The sequence below is a fragment of the Glandiceps talaboti genome, chromosome 10 (assembly GCF_964340395.1).
Source record: "Glandiceps talaboti chromosome 10, keGlaTala1.1, whole genome shotgun sequence".
In the NCBI taxonomy this organism is placed as follows: Eukaryota; Metazoa; Hemichordata; class Enteropneusta; family Spengelidae; genus Glandiceps; species Glandiceps talaboti.
This window is the reverse complement of record NC_135558.1, coordinates 965,352-986,889: the sequence shown is the minus strand read 5'-3', so window position 1 is coordinate 986,889 and position 21,538 is coordinate 965,352. Positions and strand designations below refer to the sequence as shown.

At 35.8% G+C, this 21,538-nt stretch overlaps 2 protein-coding genes across 3 annotated transcripts in view; one reads left to right on the top strand and one right to left on the bottom strand.

Annotated features, from left to right (window-relative positions):
* Positions 1 to 4,698: 4,698 nt before the first annotated feature.
* LOC144441106 (small ribosomal subunit protein mS40-like) lies at positions 4,699 to 20,341 on the bottom strand. The gene is made up of 8 exons (XM_078130636.1): positions 20,227 to 20,341; positions 17,246 to 17,414; positions 16,582 to 16,658; positions 15,068 to 15,088; positions 13,813 to 13,881; positions 7,472 to 7,538; positions 6,988 to 7,047; positions 4,699 to 5,133 (listed from the first exon to the last, which is right to left on the bottom strand). The coding sequence occupies exons 1-8, from the start codon at positions 20,335 to 20,337 to the stop codon at positions 5,045 to 5,047; spliced, it is 663 nt and encodes a 220-aa protein (XP_077986762.1). The 5' UTR covers positions 20,338 to 20,341; the 3' UTR covers positions 4,699 to 5,044.
* Positions 20,342 to 20,791: 450 nt separating this feature from the next.
* LOC144440547 (serine/threonine-protein phosphatase 1 regulatory subunit 10-like) overlaps positions 20,792 to 21,538 on the top strand; it is a 35,591-nt gene continuing 34,844 nt past the window's right edge. The window contains exons 1-2 of one of the 2 annotated variants that reach the window (XM_078129926.1): positions 20,792 to 20,828; positions 20,966 to 21,209. The gene's annotated coding sequence lies outside the window, so the exon portion shown is untranslated. Of the gene's footprint in view, positions 20,829 to 20,860; positions 21,210 to 21,538 lie in introns of those variants that run through there. The other variant, XM_078129927.1, reaches the window with a different exon arrangement.

Here is a 21,538-nt window from a genome sequence, read left to right as displayed (position 1 = left end):
GTATATAGTAAATTTACGTGTCTGCTAACAATTTGAAATACGTGAAGTGTGATCACGAGACTCACTTGGGGTTTACTCATAATGAAAAACCATGCAGGTAGAGGAATTTCCAAGACTATTAAACTCTTACCCTGTAAAAAAAATTATGGTTGATACTAAGTCATTGTATCTAAATAATGCTTGAAACTGCTTATTGTGATGCTTGTGTTAGTCAAGATACGTATAAATCATAAGAAACTTGGTTCATAGACGAATAAATGCCACAGCTGGAATACACATAGCTGAACCTCCATGTAAATATAAGTGTTGCTATGGCGTCAACTCATAAGATGTACTCAGCAGAACTATCAATAAGCACAAGGACACCCTTAGCGTGTTTATATCGCGATCTCCGTTTTTGCAAAATTACAGATCGAGATGTAAATAGGCTGGTAGACCCCTGGTAGGAATGATAGATTCAATGTGTTGGCCCACAGTATACTATAAATGTAATTTTGTGTTGGTCCATTGTAAATGTATCCCATAATGCCATCATACAACTCAAACTGTTGATTATACATGCATGTACTCGTTTTACTGGGACTCTCCACCAAATTCAGGGTTATCATATAATATAAAGAAATTAACTATGTCCAGTGTACATGAGCGCCCCCCCCTCCTCCACCCTGCCGTTGTTTGGGTTCTTAATGTTAGAACTTAACATATTCACCGAATTCTACACACATCTACAGAATGCAAAGAATAATATGGTGAAATTCAAGAGAGCGAAAACAAAACCTGTTGTAAAACCTTGCAGTAGGAAGTTGTATTAACGGTTTGATTCATCTTGCTTGCTTTCTTCGATTTATTTTTTACAAGGGTGGCTGAACAGTAATTTAATATCCATTGAAACGCTACCTTGAAAGGTACATTTCAATCAGCTGACACTAAGAGTCAAACTATGAACTGTAAAACAATGTGTTCCCAAAAGGTTGCGTTCAAATTGATGTAACTTATGAAATGTACAAATTTGACATAAGTGGTATGTATGTTTATTACATGTAGTAGCGCCTCGGAAGTTAGTGCTTTCAAATATTTGCGACTATTTTATTCAAGTAAACTCAAACTCATCTCAGTTTAAGAAAATAAATCAGGGGTCATCATACATTTTTTTTGGAATAGAAATATTAAAATTTACCAATCTGAGAATCCAAAATGGCCTTCGAATACTGCACAGTGTAAACTCCATGCGAAAGTATAAGTTTGACGATTTCCAAGATGGTGGACCCCGAATTCCTACGCTTTCATATGCATGGCGAAGCGAAATTCTATATTAATACGTCCATGCAAGCGTTTATATGGACGCAAAAAGAAACGTTTGTATCTATGACGACGGTGGATTACGTCAAAAGTAACAAGAAAATATTTCTTCAAATTAGACGTCTCATTTTGCTCATTTTTTTAAAGATTGGAGCTTGTAAATTGTATTTATTACACCAATCTTAAATAGTTCTTGGAGGTACTTACATATGAAGCCGTCGTAGTTCACAATCTTCAGAAGTTGCAAACTTATCAGAAAATGGAGACATTTGACAACACAAAGACATTTGACATCAATGTTTTGAATTATGTACTCAAACAATATTAAGACATATGCCGTACTTCTTAAACTTAAAAAATTGACTCATAGCTAATTTGTTTTTATAAATATTATATTTTTAAGGCAAAATATTTCTGTCCAGAGAAATCCTAAAAAATGTCTAAGTCATATGTTATGGTTGATAATGATGAACTTCTGGACACACAGAGTAAATGTTCTGTCTTGAATAAGTTACATATGTAGTTTAATCTATGTATCGTAGATGTCAAAAATCTTGTTCTTGTGTCTATTTCTCGTCTGGATTATGTAATAAAACAAATTGATACAATTATTCATCTTCTATTTCTTCTATTTATTTGTATGACTTGAGTGTATGGATTAGATTTTGACCCCATGACCTCTAGACCATATCTCACGTGAGTACAGCCAGCTCATAGAGGGCGTACAGCCGGACAATATTGAGTCAACTTGCAATCCAAAAAGAGCCTGCACAGACATACAAGAACTGTCGAGAATTATTTGTAGCTGCAGTAATACCTAATCTACATGTAGGGTGCTGCTGGTACAGTAAAGAATAGCCTTATTGCAAGGATCTGAGTGACAAAGACTAGATTATTTGTTGTTGTAAACAGTATGACACAGATTGTATGAAAGAGAGTCCATGTTTGTCTGACTCCATGGAATATATATATTCCATGCCACAGCGCATCATAATTTTTGCCAAAAATGATATGAGCGAAGTCTCCTATCTCGTACAATAGAAACATTTAGGCCACTCACTTCATTGTTTACTTTTCCCTTGCACTATTTAAAGTACATGTAATCTCAAACTAAACTGCACAGGCAGCGAATTTCCTTTTTCCTCAAGTAGAGTTTCATCTGACTAAGAATCACCTAAAATGTGGTTGGTCATTCTGCCTCAATGGTTTACCAATCCCCATGCTAAAAATGAAGCCCTTTTCTAAAAACGGACATAGATTCATGGGTATTCTGCAAGCACAGCTTCAATGGAAGTACTAGAAGCGTTTAATTAGCCAAATTATGACACAGAAATGTTTGTATTCTATAGTGGTTGGGGAGGACAAAGGAGAGCTACCATCGAGTGAAGACCTAGTACTAGTGTATTCCATCTTAGGGAGTCTGGCGGTTGTTTGTGAATTGCATGCTAGTGGGTCTGATGGTTGTTATTTTTTTAAGATTACACATTTAACTAACTTAAGAACATTTGGTAACATCTTTAATAATTCTTTTGGTATGTACCAGTCAAACTCTTCATAACAAAATATGCGGGGACAGGGGAACTGACTTTCAACCGATTCACATTCCAGGCAGGGACAGTCGAAAGGTTGCAATGTGAATATTTGAATCCTAGCGGCATTACAAGTAGTCAGCTCTGGTAGGGTTGTGCAGCCAATATTACCAACTCCAGAGTCCAGACCCCATTTTAAGAAAAAAACAATACCCAATTTATAGACCATTACAAGTTTTTAAAAGCTCAAATTTTAGATCAAAATAGACTTGTAGTACTAGTAGTACTATATTAAGGAAATGGTGGATTACAAAATGAATTTTTTTACACTTGTATTTTTTCCTTCAGGGGGCAACATGTTGGGGGCAATTAATGCTTTGGTAAAGGACAATGGACTACTTTTTAGGCCAAGCAAAATCGAAAATAATGTAGTGTGGACCCCATTTTAGACTATTCAGCTCGAAAAAAACATCCCATTTTAGATCAAAAGGGCTAGACAACACACCTCAAAGGACAGCACATATATGGATAGTCAAGTTAGGGCTTTAATACTATATGCACGTATGTACAGAACCTGCAATGGATTATATGCCCCAATGAGAGTCGATTTGAGGAAGTATTAAAGTGCTGTTGTGCCAATTAGGTCAGTTCCAGGGATAAACCGCTTTAAACCGCTTTGAGTACAGTGTGGGAAGCACTGTATACAAACTTAAAACTGAAAGGTCTTAAGTTAGTTCAATGTATACCTACACTCTTTACTTGAACTCTCTTCAAAAAACAAACAACTATCACTAGTATCAGACCCCTAGCTGTACAGTTGGACTGACAGGCAAACAGACAGATTTAACGGTATCATCCAATTTAGAATCTAAAACTTCAATTTACACTCAAGAAAAAAAGGCTATATTTTTTATTGTGAAAAATATGAAATCCTTTTGTCTATCGCAATAGGTTTAAGAAATTTGTAATGAAATGTTTATTTCATTGACAATCTTACAAACCCATAATCAAGAGAATGACCTATTTTCACCTGAGAGTGACAGGGTCTTCACAGGCTTTTATAGAGAAATGAGTACTCACCCTATGATTTCACCTATGGCACAGAAAATGAGTTTTCACCTATGGCAACTGAAAATGAGTTTTCACCTATGGCAACAGAAAATGAGCTTTCACCTAAATAAGATAGACACAAATTAACACTACTGCAGTGACATGTTGATATAGCTATTGAATTACTTCACCTAAGTCAAGGCTCTTCCAAGTACTTATGTGTAGTAACGGTTTCCACCCTATGATTTCACCTAATAGTAATAATCAGGGTTCTCCCTTGGCCTTTATATAGAAGAGTAATGGGTTCCACACTATGATTTTACCAACTATGGAGTGTTCCACCCAGGCCTTCATAGAGTAGCAGGTTCCACCCTATGATTTCACCTAATAATCAGGGCTCTTCCAAGCATTTATACAGTGATTTCACCTACTACTCAGAGTTCCACTCAGGCCTTTATGGAGTAGTAAGTTCCACCCTATGACTTCACCTAATAATCAGGGTTCCCCATAGGCCTTTATAGAGTAGTGGGTTTCACCCTATGATTTCACTTAATATACAACAAAATGACTCTCCAGAACCCAAAGTTCATGAAAATGCCTCTATTTCCTGGAGCAGTGTTCACCTTCAAAGCAATGAAATACTAGTACAAACCATTCTCCTTGAATTAATTTAAATCAGATTCTTAGCATGCATAATTCAATAATTTACTGATATCAGCAAAACACAAACACCAGCTAAGCTGCTGTTCGAAATAACAACACCATTCTTATTGGTTCTCACATAGTTTATTTAATATCTATCTTGATGTCAAATTGTTGTTGACATAAAAATAACCAAAAAAAGTGTTTAATTTTAATGGTAAAACAGAGAAAAATGAGGGTATCTGGGTCTGTTTTTACTTTTAATAACACCTCTGTAATTGTGAATGGTATCTCAAAATAGATTACAAATGCAGGTACCTGTGTTTTTGCATTCTATCGTGTGGGCAGTGGATAAATATAGCCAACATCATTGTATACACAACCTTGTTAAAAAGGCCAAAATACTTACTAAATCTCACAAACTACACATGTACTTCAATGTTTCATAAGTTGTTTACACGCAATGTCATGTGTGGGTGGGGAATTCTAATTTTATCTTCTGAAAACATCTTGGGTGTAATGTGTTATTGAATGGCTTTATTCTTTTCACTCTGTTCTCCATAATACTGGCTATAATCATACTCAATGTGTGGAACTGTGAACGGTAGTAACCCTGTGAAAGAAGAGAAACAAACAAACAAACACAAAATTAGATTTTTATATAATCTGTAAATGGTAATAACCCTTTGAAAGAAGACAAACAAACAAACACAAAATTAGATTTTTATATATTTGTAAATGGTAATAACCCTGTGAAAAAAGACAAACACAAAATTAGATCTTTATATATCATATGCACCAATTTTAATCTAATTATCATGTGAGTAGAATAATTCACAAGAAATATACATACAAATAATACCACCATTCAGTTAAAAGTTATGTGAGAACCAAAAGTAATGCATGTACATGTATTATATATTTCTTTTCTTCTCTTGTTCTGCATTACTTTCAGACATCATTTTGAAAGAAATTGGCCACACATAAATGCTACAGACTGTCTGCAATATGCAAAACATAGCTTCATTTTGATAATTAACCCAGAACGGCAAGGTCATTGTCAAACGTCAATGTCAAAGGTCATTGTCAAAGGACACTTTCTTACAAGAAAGCTTGCATGTGATTATATGGGGTTAGACACTTGAATGGAGTCTAAGTATTGAAGTTTGTGAGTTATGCAGTAATATATTGATCTATTACTCCAAATATGGGGTTAGACACTTGAATGGAGTCTCTCTATGTATTGAAGTTTGTGAGTTATGCAGTAATATATTGATCTATTACTCCAAATATGGGGTTAGACACTTGAATGGAGTCTAAGTATTGAAGTTTGTGAGTTATGCAGTAATATATTGATCTATTACTCCAAATATGGGGTTAGACACTTGAATGGAGTCTAAGTATTGAAGTTTGTGAGTTATGCAGTAATATATTGATCTATTACTCCAAATATGGAGTTAGACACTTGAATGGAGTCTAAGTATTGAAGTTTGTGAGTTATGCAGTAATATATTGATCTATTACTCCAAATATGGAGTTAGACACTTGAATGGAGTCTAAGTATTGAAGTTTGTGAGTTATGTAGTAATATATTGATCTATTACTCCAAATATGGAGTTAGACACTTGAATGGAGTCTAAGTATTGAAGTTTGTGAGTTATGCAGTAATATATTGATCTATTACTCCAAATATGGGGTTAGACACTTGAATGGAGTCTCTCTATGTATTGAAGTTTGTGAGTTATGCAGTAATATATTGATCTATTACTCCAAATATGGAGTTAGACACTTGAATGGAGTCTAAGTATTGAAGTTTGTGAGTTATGTAGTAATATATTGATCTATTACTCCAAATATGGGGTTAGACACTTGAATGGAGTCTATGTGTTGAAGTTTGTGAGTTATGCAGTAATATATTGATCTATTACTCCAAATATGGCCATCATTCAGTAAAAAGTGGCAACAAATAAATATGGCAAAGTGTCTGTGATGGGCAAAAAATGGCTAGATTTTGATAATTGACCATGAAGATCAAAGTCAAGTTCAAAGGTCAAGGTCTCAAAAGAAAGGTTGTACCTGATAATTTGGGGGTAGACATTTGAATGGTGACTCTATGTATTACAGTTATTGATCTATGCCATAAATATTGATTTTTAACTACAAACACAGTTCGTTCAAATTTATATATGTCGCGAAACAAATTGATGTGAATATGTCCCATATGACATGTCACCTTTGTACCAGGTTTGCCAAAAGAAATTGGATATCGCATGTCTGAGAAATAATGTGTTACAGACGAATGGAGCCCATTGTAATAGTCTGCCCTTCAGTGTCATAATATAGGGCATATTGTATGGGGGGGGGGGGGGGGGTCAAAGGTCAGCCTTTTAAGTATGGCTGTATCTAAGAGTTATATGTCATATTGACTATATCATGAAGATTTCATTGAAAAGTTTTCACTTCTCACCCTGGTATCTGGCTTCTTCTATTTCTCTTTGTAGTCGCTGGTATTGTCTTTGACAAACCCCTAAAAAAACAAAAAATGAAAAGTACTTAAACCTATCAGTGGTCACTCACTCAACAAAATGAAAATAACATTGTTACAAAATCAACTTGAGTGATAATGGTATCAAAGCAGCTTCTAAAAGCCATCATATTAATTGCTATGTGTACACATTTAATAACATGTCATTAAAAGAGAGCAACTCAGTATAATACAAAAATGTATAATACAAAATTATAATTAGCAGAATTATACTTGCCTGATCATTTAATGTGGCATTTAAATTATTTTTTTTTATTTCTTTAATTCAGGCCACCAAGATGTCCCATAAAAATATAAAAAACATACAAACACAAAGAAAGAGACAGATAAAATAATATTAAAGTATTTAATTGATGCAGCCTTATAATACATGATGTAGTTATACACAAAGTAAGTTTTTCCTTACCTGTAGCTAAGTCTGTGTACATTTGTCCTGAGTGTGGCGACACAAACTGCTGTAATAATTTCACATTCTGTTTGCAGAAAATAAAACATAAATAAAACATAAATAAAACATCAGTGAAGAACAATCCATTAATCTGTATCAAAGAAGATTTGAATATATTTCATCATGGATTATCCTTAGACTGATAAGCTAAGCTTATGAAAATCTCTTCATTTTATTTAAAAAGACTTAGGGTTATGAAAATCTACTTCATTGAGCTTTGCCACTGCCATTTGTTTTGAATGGCTAAAGTCCTTGGGCAAGATTTGAACTATGATTGTGCCTCAGTCTACCCGGCTGTACAATTGGGGACCTGGTAGGATAGAGGTTGCTGTGCAAAGGAATACATTCTGTACTCTTCCAGAAATTGCAATGGATTGTATGCTCCCAATAATTCAAATATTAAGGACTGCTGTGTTGGTCTTGGTCAATGCAAGGGGTAATGTTGTAATTTGCACTTTGAGCATATGTGGTAAAGCGCTATCTAAAAAACTTACACTTTGAGCAAATGTGGTAAAGCGCTATCTAAAAAACTAACACTTTGAGTATATGTGGGAAAGCACTATCTAAAAAACTAACACTTTGAGCATATGTGGGAAAGCGCTATCTAAAAAACCAACACTTTGAGCATATGTGGGAAAGGGCTATCTAAAAAACTAACACTTTGAGCTTATGTGGGAAAGCGATATCTAAAAAACTAACACTTTGAGCATATGTGGTAAAGCGCTATCTAAAAAACTAACACTTTGAGCTTATGTGGGAAAGCGCTACCTAAAAAACTACCATTTTCAGCATTGTCATTATCAGTGTTGTTGATCATTGACAGTGAAAAATCAGACAAAGTGTACAAAAAAGGCCTTAATTCTAAATCTTTACAACGAAAACCATTTGTGTGATTTTGTTAACTATTTCAACAGTGAACATGCTTAGCAGCAAAACACCACAATACACATTTTAATATCATAACCTATAAAACAAATACTTAAAAATACAAGTATTCAATTTTAACAAAAATGAAATTGATAACATGTACAACATCTGCACTTCAACACAACTATAAAAATTCAATCACAAAAACTTAAGAAAACTATACATTTTTATTTATTATTTATTAGTTAAGTCTTTCAAAGTATAATTAAAAGGAATATTTCTGTCAGGAAGTACAGAATAACAGATAGTAATAAAGATAGTGTATTTTATTGATGTATCTATACAGTTCTCCTCTCTACGATAAATTTCATTGAATAACATGACTTCACTTCTGCATTTGATCAGCTGTACCATCCTAATCTACTTTCAACAATCACTTGTTACAAGTCAATCCTGCTTGATAATGAAGAAGCTCTCAACACAGATAACACTCTCAACAGTTAATATTTCCTCCTCCAGTGTGTAAATATAGAAAACCCATCTGAGCAATAATCCTCCCTTTTCATATACTACATAAATTTCTTGGTCTGTTTCAACAGCTGCCTTGCTGCATTTCATTGTTCATTTTGAATTACCCACTCACCAGAAATCAATCATGCGAACACCTTTGTTTGCAAATTTCTACTTTTTTGATAAAGCCACTACTTTTATTCCCCAGTGGTTTTTTTCCATCAATATATCATCTGTACAGCACCAAATCTATACAATATAGTCTGTTTAAAGGCTGTATTTTAATTCTGATAGAGTGCCATTTTTGATGGCATATGTTGGCAATAAATGCATTTTTAATACTTCATGCCTGACTTTTATCACTGAATCAATATTTAAGTGATTCATGAAATCCGATCGGGTTCTTTTGTTGATTTTCATATAAAGTCGATGATCCATATTGATCGGTATTTGAATGAAATGAACACCTTCCAGATGTATTCCAACGTTTTACATTACTTTAATTTTATTACAATCATTCTTAATGCACTTTACTAAATATAAAGGTATGCAATCATTTTTTTACTTATATTTGAAAGACGATTTCATTGAATTTTGATTCGATTATATCAATTGCAGCAAATAGAAGTTTCAAGTCTTCGAGAACGTTAAAATATCTATCTTGTAGGTATAAGTTTCGCACTGACATACCACTCCTGTATAAAATCTAGTTTTTTATCTACAGGCGTAGCAAACTTTAGTTGCAGCCTTTAATGGCTCTGTCCTATGCAGTTAGTTTAGTTTGGATATACATGTACACACATTATTGATAATCCTGTTTGATGCTGTTGCGCCAACTATGAGAGAAAGTTAAAATAACTGGAACTTCAAAATGTACTGTGGAAAGTGTTTCTTCTTAACAAGTCTTCATAGAACACACACACCCCTCAAGTACTTTACTTCTATGTGACTGCATGGCGGCATGACATGATTTATATTGACCACACACACAAATGCTACAGTGTCTTCTGGTATATGCAAGAAATGGCTTAATTTTGAGAATTCACCCTAACCCTGGTTTCAATTTGATAACAGACCCTGGAGACCAAGGTCAAAGGTCAAATTTTAAAAGAAAGATGCACCTAATAATGTGGGGTACACACTTGAATGGAGTCTATTATAGTTTTTGACTTATGCAGTAAATGTTGGTTTTTAACATTTTTTAACGATATTTAAGACGGTTGCCATGTGGTCAACTTTATCTATGCCACAAAAACAAAGTGACGTACATATGTCCAATATGATATGTCACTTTTGTACCAGGTTTTATTGAAATTGGTTATTGCATTTCAAAGAAATGATGTATTTACGCATGGACACATGGACGGATGTAATTTTTCAGAGAGTGTGATTGGTAGGACATCATTCTGTCTTAGCAAGTTGATTCATACCCATTGATATTATCTTTGCAAAAGACACTGTTGCTATACTATGGGTATATCAATAATTGCCATGCACATTTGTGTATATATATCAGAATGCTTGACTACTTATCATTATTGTTATCTTACATCTAGCAAAAAACACAGTTTTTTTTTTTGCTGTAGCTATAGGCATGATCAGAATTGCTGAATATGTATGTGTCCAATTTGTAAACGTTTCTTCACTTACCATTCCATTCGTTTTGCTATATTTGCTATATACACAATCATTTGGCTGTTGCTATGGGTTTGGTCCTATTGCTAGGCATATATGCATTTATTTTTTGAATGTCTATCACCTTGCCTATCCATCCCTGTTGTCACTTTTGCAATATACACCACCATTTGGCTGCAGCTATGAGCATGGCCTTGTTGATAGGAATGCAGGTGTTCATTTTTTGAAATTGCATCCACTCACACCTCTAGAAACACTTCCACCAAATGCCACACTATATTGAAGTATAATTTTCGACCCAAATCACACCTTTTTGGCCTAATTTGAATATCAACAATCATTTCATCTTAAACAATTCTTAATCTGATCTCCCCTAGAAACACCTCCCCATATTGCAGATAAATCTGCTCATTAGTTCTGGAGATCAAGAGTTTTTTTAAACCAAAAACAGCATCAAAATGGTGCAACTGCACAGTTTTTTTTAAATTTTCTTTTCAAAATAATGTTGATCGACTTGCTGCGCCAGTCCTGTTGTTACCCCTATGCAATATACATAAAATGTACTGTTGCTGGGTGATGGTATTGGTATAATTGTTGCTGGGTGACGGTGTTTTAGTTGCTGGGTGGGTGACGGTATATTTGTTGCTGGGTGACGGTATATTAGTTGCTGGGTGACGGTATATTTGTTGCTGGGTGACGGTATATTAGTTGCTGGGTGACGGTATATTTGTTGCTGGGTGACGGTATATTAGTTGCTGGGTGATGGTATATTAGTTGCTGGGTGACAGTATATTAGTTGCTGGGTGACAGTATATTAGTTGCTGGGTGATGGTATATTAGATGCTGGGTGATGGTATATTAGTTGCTGGGTGATGGTATATTAGTTTCTGGGTGATGGTATGTTAGTTGCTGGGTGACGGTATATTACTAGTAGTTTCTGGGTATATTAGTTGCTGGGTGACGGTATATTAGTTTCTGTGTGACGGTATATTAGTTGCTGGGTGATGGTATATTAGTTTCTGGGTGATGGTATATTAGTTTCTGGGTGACGGTGTATTAGTTTCTGGGTGATGGTATGTTAGTTGCTGGGTGACGGTATATTACTAGTAGTTTCTGGGTATATTAGTTGCTGGGTGACGGTATATTAGTTTCTGGGTGACGGTATATTAGTTGCTGGGTGATGGTATATTAGTTTCTGGGTGATGGCAGTGTTCTCCCTAGGCCCTTGAAGCGGCACGGCACCGTGACGCTTGGACGGCAGGCCGTGACGCTTGACAATGTGCCGTGACGCTTTAGATCTTGCCCGACATCCTTGTTTATGATATGGTAATGATTACCAGACAGATTTCATTGAAGTTTGCCATCAGTATTGTTTTCGATAGGAATAAAATGCGTAAACCCGCTAATGGTAGTGTGATTCACACTCGGTACAACAGCTTTCGGTAAATCAAAGGCAAAACCGGCCCATCCGTAACGTCGGTTCGACCGTAGAAGCATGTCGGAACTGCCAGATTTTGACAACTATAAAATCAAACGATGCCGTGCCATTTTGCTATAAAGTATAAAAGTTCGACAAACGCATGAAGTTGACATTCAGTGTCTAGTTAATTTTCTATGAGTGACACACTGACAGAGTAACAGTGATAACACCGTATGTCTCAACCCAAGAGCATGAGCATGTGCATTCTTCAATGTCGTGAAAAGAGTTGAACAGACTAATGTACCTTTCGATAAAGTGGCAATGTTATCTCCGATTATCAGCTTCATGTTCAATTTTACCCTGAAAACACGTTTAGTTTGTAGTTTGACATTGTAATTTGTAGACTGATACATCGTACGACTACGCATGGATTTTCCAATATGGCGGTCATGACGTCACAAACTATCGCGAGTTTTGGAAGTCCTCCATAGGGAAGTATAGTAAGTCTCGTGTATCACGATATTTCGGACTAACACGATGTCTGCCGGTTGCTGTACACAAACTTTTCGTGTTTCGAAAGTCTAATTTATCTGTGGACATTAAGATTTAAATAATTTCAGCTTTCCTAACAATAATAATCAATAACACTGCTTTATGAGTTTCTTTTTGGTGCTAATATTTTGAATTAATAAATTGGCCTTCAACTTTCCTTTGGTCACATGTACATGTACTACTTGTTTGATATTAATTTTATTATGATGTACTTTGATTTTTCGGGAATATAATTATATGTAAATTGATGCTAATTTATGCTAATGAGCCGACATCCTATCAACAAATCCTGGGGAGAACACTGGATGGTATATTAGTTTCTGGGTGACGGTGTATTAGTTGCTGGGTGACGGTATTGGTATATTAGTTGCTGGGTGACGGTATATTAGTTGCTGGGTGACGGTATATTAGATGCTGGGTGACGGTATATTAGTTGCTGGGTGATAGTATATTAGTTGCGAGGTGACGGTATATAATTTTTAGAATGATTAAACATCCATGTTATTATCTTTGCAATATACACCATTATTTTACTGTTACTTTGGGCTGTACATTAGTTGCTGGGTGACCATACATGTATCTCATTTTTTGAATGTTTATCCACTTGCCCAACTACTACACAACCATCTACATTATTATTTTTGCATCATTTTACTGTTGCTTTGGATGGTACATGTATCTTAGGTGCTGGAAGACCATTTTTTCATTTTTTTGAAAATGTACCCACTTGCCTAACCATCTATCATGTTATTATCTTTGCAATATGCACCATCATTTTACTGTTGCTAAGGGCTGTATATTAGTTGCTGGGTGACCGTTTTTCATTTTTTTAAAAACTGTATCCACTTGCCGAACCATCCCTGTTATTTATGGTTGTTTCCACAGGCATGGTCTTACTGTTAGGCATATGTGCATTTACTTTTTTGGGAGTACTGTATCTACATGACCAACCTTGTTTTTGTCTTTGCATTCAACATCATCATTTGGCTGTTGCTATAGGCATGGTCTTGTTGCTAGGCACATGTGCTTATATATAAAAGTTTATTCACTTGCAGATTGCCCATGTTATCTTTACAATATACACCATCACTTGGCTGTTGCAAACACACACACACGCACACACACACACACACACGCACACACACACACACGCACACGCACACGCACACACACACACACACACACACACACACACACACACACACACACAATCTGCACTGACAAACAGATGTTTCAATATGCCTATCACATACACATCTCAGTTAGGTTGTGCTAAAAACAAATGACATAAAATTGATATGAGTATTTTACTTACTCTATGATGGACCACTAACTCTTGATCTCGACAAATTGGGCAAGCATTGGAACATAAGTTATTTTTCCTCTGTAATTTGAGAAATCAATAATTTCATATTACAAGGAAGTTGTTGGAAAGATGCCTTACTTTTTGACTAAAACTAACAAATAATAAAGTGAGGATGTCTTTGTGATTGTATATGTACATGTGTTTGTGTGTACTTGTATGTGTGTTTACACACAGGTGTTTGTGTTTGTGTTTGTGTGTGTATGCATGCATGTGTGTGTATGTACATACGTACGTACGTATGTATGTATATATGTATGTATGTATGTATGTATGCATGTATGTATGTATGTATGTACATTGTATGTATGTATGTATGTATGTGTGTGTGTGTGTGTGTATGTATGTGTGTGTGTATGTATGTATGTATGTATGTATGTATGTATGTATGTATGTATGTATGTATGTATACAACATGTAAATAAACAACACAAATAAAAACTTGTTTGTACAAAATTTGAGATAACAAAAGGTGCTTGAGTTGGGTAAGATATTTATAATGAGGTTTAGAATCCAGGCAATTTTAATTTTTCAAATTCATTAGTCCAAAAATTATATGATATAAAAATTTGTAGTCAATGCTGTATCAATTGCTAGATAAGGTTTCAAATGTTGTCGTACTGTAGTACTCATTTAAAAATAGATTTCCTAACATATGCCACGGCTCTAATGAGGTAGCTAGAATAACATATATTAAGGGGAGAGACACAAAGGCCAAGGTCAAGTTTAAAGTCAACAAATGTTCAAATCATTATTTCTCAACAGTGAATAAAGTTTACACCACCAACCCATACATGTTATTAAAGGTCTTACTCTGTTCTATGCTGTCACTGTGTTTGTTGTTGTCAGTGGCAACACGATTTCAGTGTGACAAGAAGATTTTCCCTTTGATGAAGTCTTGATGTCAATTCAAAAGAGTCCATCTAGACTGGATGTCACTCAATTGTCATGTTCTTTAGTGTTTCAGAAGACCATTTCATACATTATGCAAGTGTGTGCAGCAAATATTCTATCATCTGTTGTTCTCTTACACCTTGAAAGTTGAATCATTATCAAAAAATATGTGAGTGTATTAGGAAAGTTCATCGACACTTCCCTTGACCTTTGTGCATCTCCCCCTTCTATATGAAACAAAGGTTTCTATCCAACCATAAATTTACAAACTGTGCACATTTCACTTGTCAGTTATGCTGCCATAAATACTTACAATACACATTTTTCTTGTTTTCTGGAAGACAAAAAGATAAAACACAGTTAAATCTCACGGTGAAACAATGCAGCAATCATGAAGGGCGCCCCCTCAGGACAAACTATACATAAAAAAGAAAGGTTTAAATCATGATGAATAGAGGGCGCTATATACACTTGTTTCCTTGCTTTGGCACATCTGCAAATTTTCTATACTGATTATACTTATTTTACATCGAATTTTTACGGTACAGTTTAGTTTGAATCTACAATTTCCATGACAATTAGTTGCAAACTCTGATCAATTGCTAGAATTTGTTATATACATGTAACTGTACATTCTAAAGATTAATTTAGAAACCTTGAAAGAGAATAACTGGCACAAGTAAGGGGTAAAATTTTCTGCGACTTTTTGAACATTGTATACAGTTTTATCATTTTTATTTTGAAAGTGGCCATGTGACTGAGAAATTGGTATTAATTTTGCATTTTTGATGAATAAAAAACTTTACTATTATATGATTGAAATAAAACAACATTGAAACAATATTGATGAAGTCTGTGTTTTTGTAACTCATTACTTGAATAAAACTAAAAGAAATAAGTTTGTGTTTGTATGTACAGAATGTAATTATAAACAACCTTGGTAAATACAATCACTTTTAAGCATAAACAAATGCAAGTAATCTAAATCAAATTAATAATGGTGTAGTTTGAATATGTAGGCAAGTAACAGACATAATGCTGAATATGAGATAGTAATCACTTGTCTTGACCCAGTTTGTTCACAAATCACTTATCATCATTGAATGAAAACTTTTACATGTTTGTTTTGCAATAATTGAGTTACAAACACAGCTTTAGTCTATACAGTTTTAACATTGATTATTCAGGTAGATGAACATAGCAGAGTTGGTTAATGAATCGATAATTCAAAATAAATAAAAATTTCTCATCTGAGTCCATATAGCCACTTTTCATACTTTTCATACATGTTACCTTTTTATCATGTCATTCTTAGTTTGCGTATTGGTGATAGTGGTGGATTTCTATTATTTTAAAGTGTCACCGAACAGTAGCTCATTTGGATTTTTGATCCAAATTCTACTTCAAAATTGAGAATGGAGGGTTTACCTCATACTAGTATTATTCCAGTTATCAACATGACAAAAGATTATATTTTCACCACTGGAGGCGCTGTTCACAGAGAGCTTTTGAACAAGTGGTGTTGTCCAGTTCAACTCATAATGGTTAAGTATTAAAGTCTCATACAAAAAATATCATCATTTTCCAGGGTTTCACAGCAAAGACTGGTTACATTCCAACCAGTCAAAGTATATGCAAACTTTGTTTCAGATCACAGAGTTGTTTTAGTAACATGTTGTTGACTACATTTTTTTTGTACTTTGTGTACTTCAATTGACTTTAGCCCTTATTTTTTCCTCTACTTTCAAAAATACTAGTTACTACAAGATGGGTCTTTGGAATATGGTGCATTAATCTGATGTACACACTTTCTATAACCTTACATACCTGAGGGGGTATTTGTCCCTTATGGTTCCTTCTGTAGCCAGCCCATACTGGTTTTTTTCCATACTTTTCCAAGTATTCTAAGGCAAAGGACACAAAGCTTTGATTAAATATAACAAAGTTATTTCTACCACATTTGATTATACACAGTGGTGTTGGGTTTTTTCAGCTTGTTTGTCTAAAATTAGAGTCACAGATCAGCCATTTATGGCATGGTCTAATTAAACCTCTCTTTCCCCAGGCTGATAATCCTGGACCGATGACGTCATTACAGTCTATTCTAAAATGTGCAATGTATATTCAGAGTCCAAAGTAAGTCCACAACGGGATATGTTTTGTTGAATCCCTATATACAAAACATTTCATTGGCCCAACAAGGTAAGTGCCCAAGTGCAGCATGTGTACAAATCAACTTTTGATAATACCTCACCATCCATTGTATTATTGATTGTGTATTCATATTCCTGTTCTACTAGAAATCACAAGGTCTAAAATATGCTTTAAATATTTAGTTGAAAATCGGATGTGGGGTTGGTTTTATGGATACAACACCTATACCAAGGTGAAATCCTATTATTTGATAATGATGTGGCCACAGTGGGTCTCTCCCAACAACTCTCTGTTTTCTGGAAATAATCCTGCAGACTTGAGACTGTCATATCCTTACCTTCAGAGTCTATGTATTTCAACCCTGCCTCAATCTCTTCTTCTGAGAAAACATATTTGTAATGTCTCAGTTTTGCAGGATTTACTAGTTTGCTAGAGTTATCTTCAAGTGGGTTGTCTTCTATGAATAACCTTGGTGTTTGGGAAAGACATCTTTTGTGGAAAATGACCTACACAATATGAAAAACAAAATGATCTGATGTGATCAGTTATTGATTGGTAGAGATATTTACCCTTGTTTGCATAGCACATGATTCTAGACACCCATGATTCAAGACAATGTGTATCATACCATGCATTAGCCAAGGTATTATGTTTGAACAGAAAATATGGATTATATTCTCTGGTCATTTTACATCATGACAAACCATGTCTACAATATACGTCACTGGTACTGTAGTGCTTGAAATATAGGTCAAAACATTTCTATTGATAATAGCCATTATTTTTCCCCATGTTTCATAAATTATGCTTGAGGAGATATAATAATTCTGAGCTATGAGTTTGTCACTACTCTGCCACCGTCTACCTAGCTGCAATAATTGTAGCATTTGCTGTGATTTTTAGGGCTTTTTCATCTTTTTTATGCCTTTTTTCGTTCCGACGTTTAACCCGAATCAAACGCTACAATTCCTCTAACGCAAACACCGGGCGTACACATGTGTACAACGTTGTTATGGCCGCATGTATGATGTATATGACTTACATAGAACACGATCCATCAGTGTGCATCCGGTAAAGGTAATTAATCTATAAAAACCTAAAGTTTTTTGTCGCATCAATAACATTCATTACTGTGAAACTGGCCAGAATATTGAAATAAAGTGGTACACTATACTGTCAGCACTTGGAGTAATTATACAAGGTCAGAGTGAGCAAAATAGCTTTAGGAACAATAGGTCATAAATGTATCCTGGGCCAGGAATTTAAAGCAGACTTAGAATGGTGGATTGCCTATCTACCACACTTCAATGGTAAATGCCCCATTCTGAATACTAACCCTATCACAGATGTACATACAGATGCTAGCAATACAGCTGTGAAAGCTTACTTCAGGGGGGACTGGCTTTATTTCCCTTGGACAGACTGGCCGCAGGCTGCTAAACTTTCAGGAAGTCCTGGTGGTAGTCCTGGCAGCTCCGGTTTGGCTAATCACTGTGTCATTATTCATACTGATAGCATGGCAGCCAAAGGTATCTTAAATAAGGGGACATGTCGTCACCCATTTATGATGGAGGTCTTACGGTCTTTATTCTGGCTTTCGGCTATCTACCACTTCTCCATAAAGGCTATACATGTGCCAGGGAAGTGTAATGACATCCCTGACGCCATTTCATGGCTTCACCAACCAGGTCAGTTCCTCAGACTTCATAGCCTTCTTCACCCTGCAAGGGGGGGTGGGGTGGTGGTGCCCCCATATGTTACCTTCAAGCGGTTCCTTTGGCACATGTCTTACACTGCTGCCTGCTTTCTTACCCCACAGATCCAGAGGTCAAACAGTTGGAGGAACAGTTAGATGGGGAAGAGGCTGTATACAGGGGGAGTGCCTTCGCAGCTTCAACAAAACGTACTTACTCTACCCACTGGAAGTCCTACATTAATTTCTGTGTAATGATGGGTTAACCTCCCTTGCCTTTGGGGTACAGCCATGGGGGTTAACTATTACAATTCGCTGGACTAAGACTTTGCAAACTAGAGACCGTTTGCTGGAAGTTCCCCTACCATGCATTCCAGGTCACCCGCTCTGCCCAGTAGCTGCAGTCACTAGGGCTTTCAACCATTCCAGGGGTGCCCCTTCTAAGGGCCCAGCCTTTGTCATTCCTCTTAAAACGGGGGGATTTCGACCTCTCAACTCGCAGCAATTTACATCCAAACAGTGCAGCCACCTCCAAAAACTCAGTGTGCCGGTGCAGTCTTATTCCTCCCATAGTTTGTGACGGGGTTGGGCTTCTTGGGCTATTCAGTGTGAGGTCCCCAGTGACATCAAGTTGATGGTGACTGGAAAAGTGATGCTTACCTTCGCTATCTGGTCCTCCCCTTACCTTTCAAGGTCAACTCTGTACTACAATGTGCTCACCTACTGCCTTCCTACTAACTACAGATTTTGTTTGGGGTATTTTTAGTAGTAGAATTAGGGGGCAGGTGTGCTCAGCTCCGTTAGTAAGTTTTGTAGTGGTAATACAAGAGTACCCCAAGTTCGCCAAACTCTGCAGTCTCACTGTGCTACTTTGTGTATTTTTGTGTGTGTGTGGGAGTCAGCAACACTATACAAGGTCAGCGTGAGCAAAATAGCTTTAGGAACAATAGGTTGACACGTATCGGCGAACGTTATGTAACCCTCAGGCCACAGTGGTCTGAGTGTAACCACAGTCCCGTCATGTAAGTTTCACGCTTGCTCACGAATAAGACATGTTTTGAAAGTTCTGTGTATTCAGGGTACAAAGGCAATCATTTTCAAAGGTAACCAGAGCGTGTTTTTCAATACACATCAAATTGATTCCGTAAAACCCGAACCTGTCACCAGCACGTCCACTGCGACCGAGTCTGCTGACAGGCGCCGGTCACGAGACACTCCGTAAAAATTATTACTACTATTAGTACTAAGACAGAGACACATGTACGTATGTACCTGGGAATTTAACATTTTGGGGTTTTTAATAAAGTTTAGTTCGTGTTTTTTTTTTCTGTCTTGAGTTCGTCAGCAATTTTCTTCGTCTCACTTTTGTCATGCGACAATTTTTTTCTCTCCAAAATCCATGTATCTAATACATCCATGCTCAGTCTTAGTCCAATGCGAAAATCTTTCAATACATGTATATGTCTATATGATATGCCTCTCATGTTGTGCACGAAATATTCACACGTGTACTCGTAGTCGACTACTCGCAGTGTCTGTCGGAATCAACAAAATACAGTGTCACCTACCGCAGTACGTCTAACTAAACAAAAATACGAAAAAAGACAACGTTAATCAGCACTTACATCTAAATTGTTGCGTGTTTGGCACACCGCGATTCGCGCTGGGGTTGACATTGACAACATTAAATAATGTCTACTGAAAGTCACAGCAACTTTTCTCATGAGCGCAGCCATGTTGTTAATTGACATCTCGCAATATCTCGTGTACGACGAGATATGAATTAAACACATATAAAATACAATTTTAGTAAACTATGAGTATATATTTAATATGTGGTATTTCATACAATACTTATTTATAATTGATGACGTGTATCAAGAGCTGCTGATGTAAATATTATAGACTTTGGGGTAAATACGGCGTGGTGCTTTGTCATGTGACACTAATCTTTATGTACCTCTAGCTTAGTTAAGGCTTGCAAAAACTGTATAAACAAGATTTGCTTAGTCACTTCATTTTCGGGCTTGACTTCAAGTAAAATCCTTGCATTGTTACCAAATTTTTCTTAAAATATATGTTCGTTTAGAATCCGCGTGCAATTTTGTAAGAAGTGGGAAGAAATCTACAGCGATGGAGGAATGGTATTATCATAGGTATGTTAGGGATGCTAAATTATTGTTTCCTTGGCGTCACGTTTATGACGTCACTGCATATTTTTGGCGAGGTGAGCTACGTTGAATTTTTCTGAGGTCCGAACATATGAGACGTTTCGTGAAAAATGCTCCTTTGTGTAGGTTGATCCACAGCACTCCTTTGACAAGAAGATTTTAAGGATACTTATCTACACTTTTTCGTTCCCAGATGCTGAAAATGGTGTGATTTATCCAGTGAAATTGGGAGAGAAGAGCTGGGGTGTGGCAACCATTTTGAAGAGATGTAGGCAACAAAAATTCCAGGCTTTTACCAACACATTTATCGATCCAAGGCTATGAAAATTTCATAAACACAACATATGAAAATATATATTATATTTCAAAGCTTTTACTCTATATGTTGTGTCTAAAATTGGCTGAAGTCGACTATTACAGAGGCTCTAATATAAAGTGTAAGTGAGCATAAATTTTGACCCAACCACGCCGTTGACGATAAAATGGCATTTTGGATGGGTCGAAATGCAATCTTTCTCTCTTTATATTCTTCATTTCTGTTATGTTATCAATCATATATTATTCAATGTACAATGGAGTGTATATGTGTACATTTTGTATGAAAAAATGAATCTGAACATTTAATTACTGAAAATAGCGGCAATCTGCGATAAAGGTTGCGACGCCGTAATTTGCATATGAATATATGTTGGCTTTCTATGTGTCATGTATTATGCTAATTAGTAGACAAGTGTGCTACAAATACTAATGCTATTGTTGTTGGACA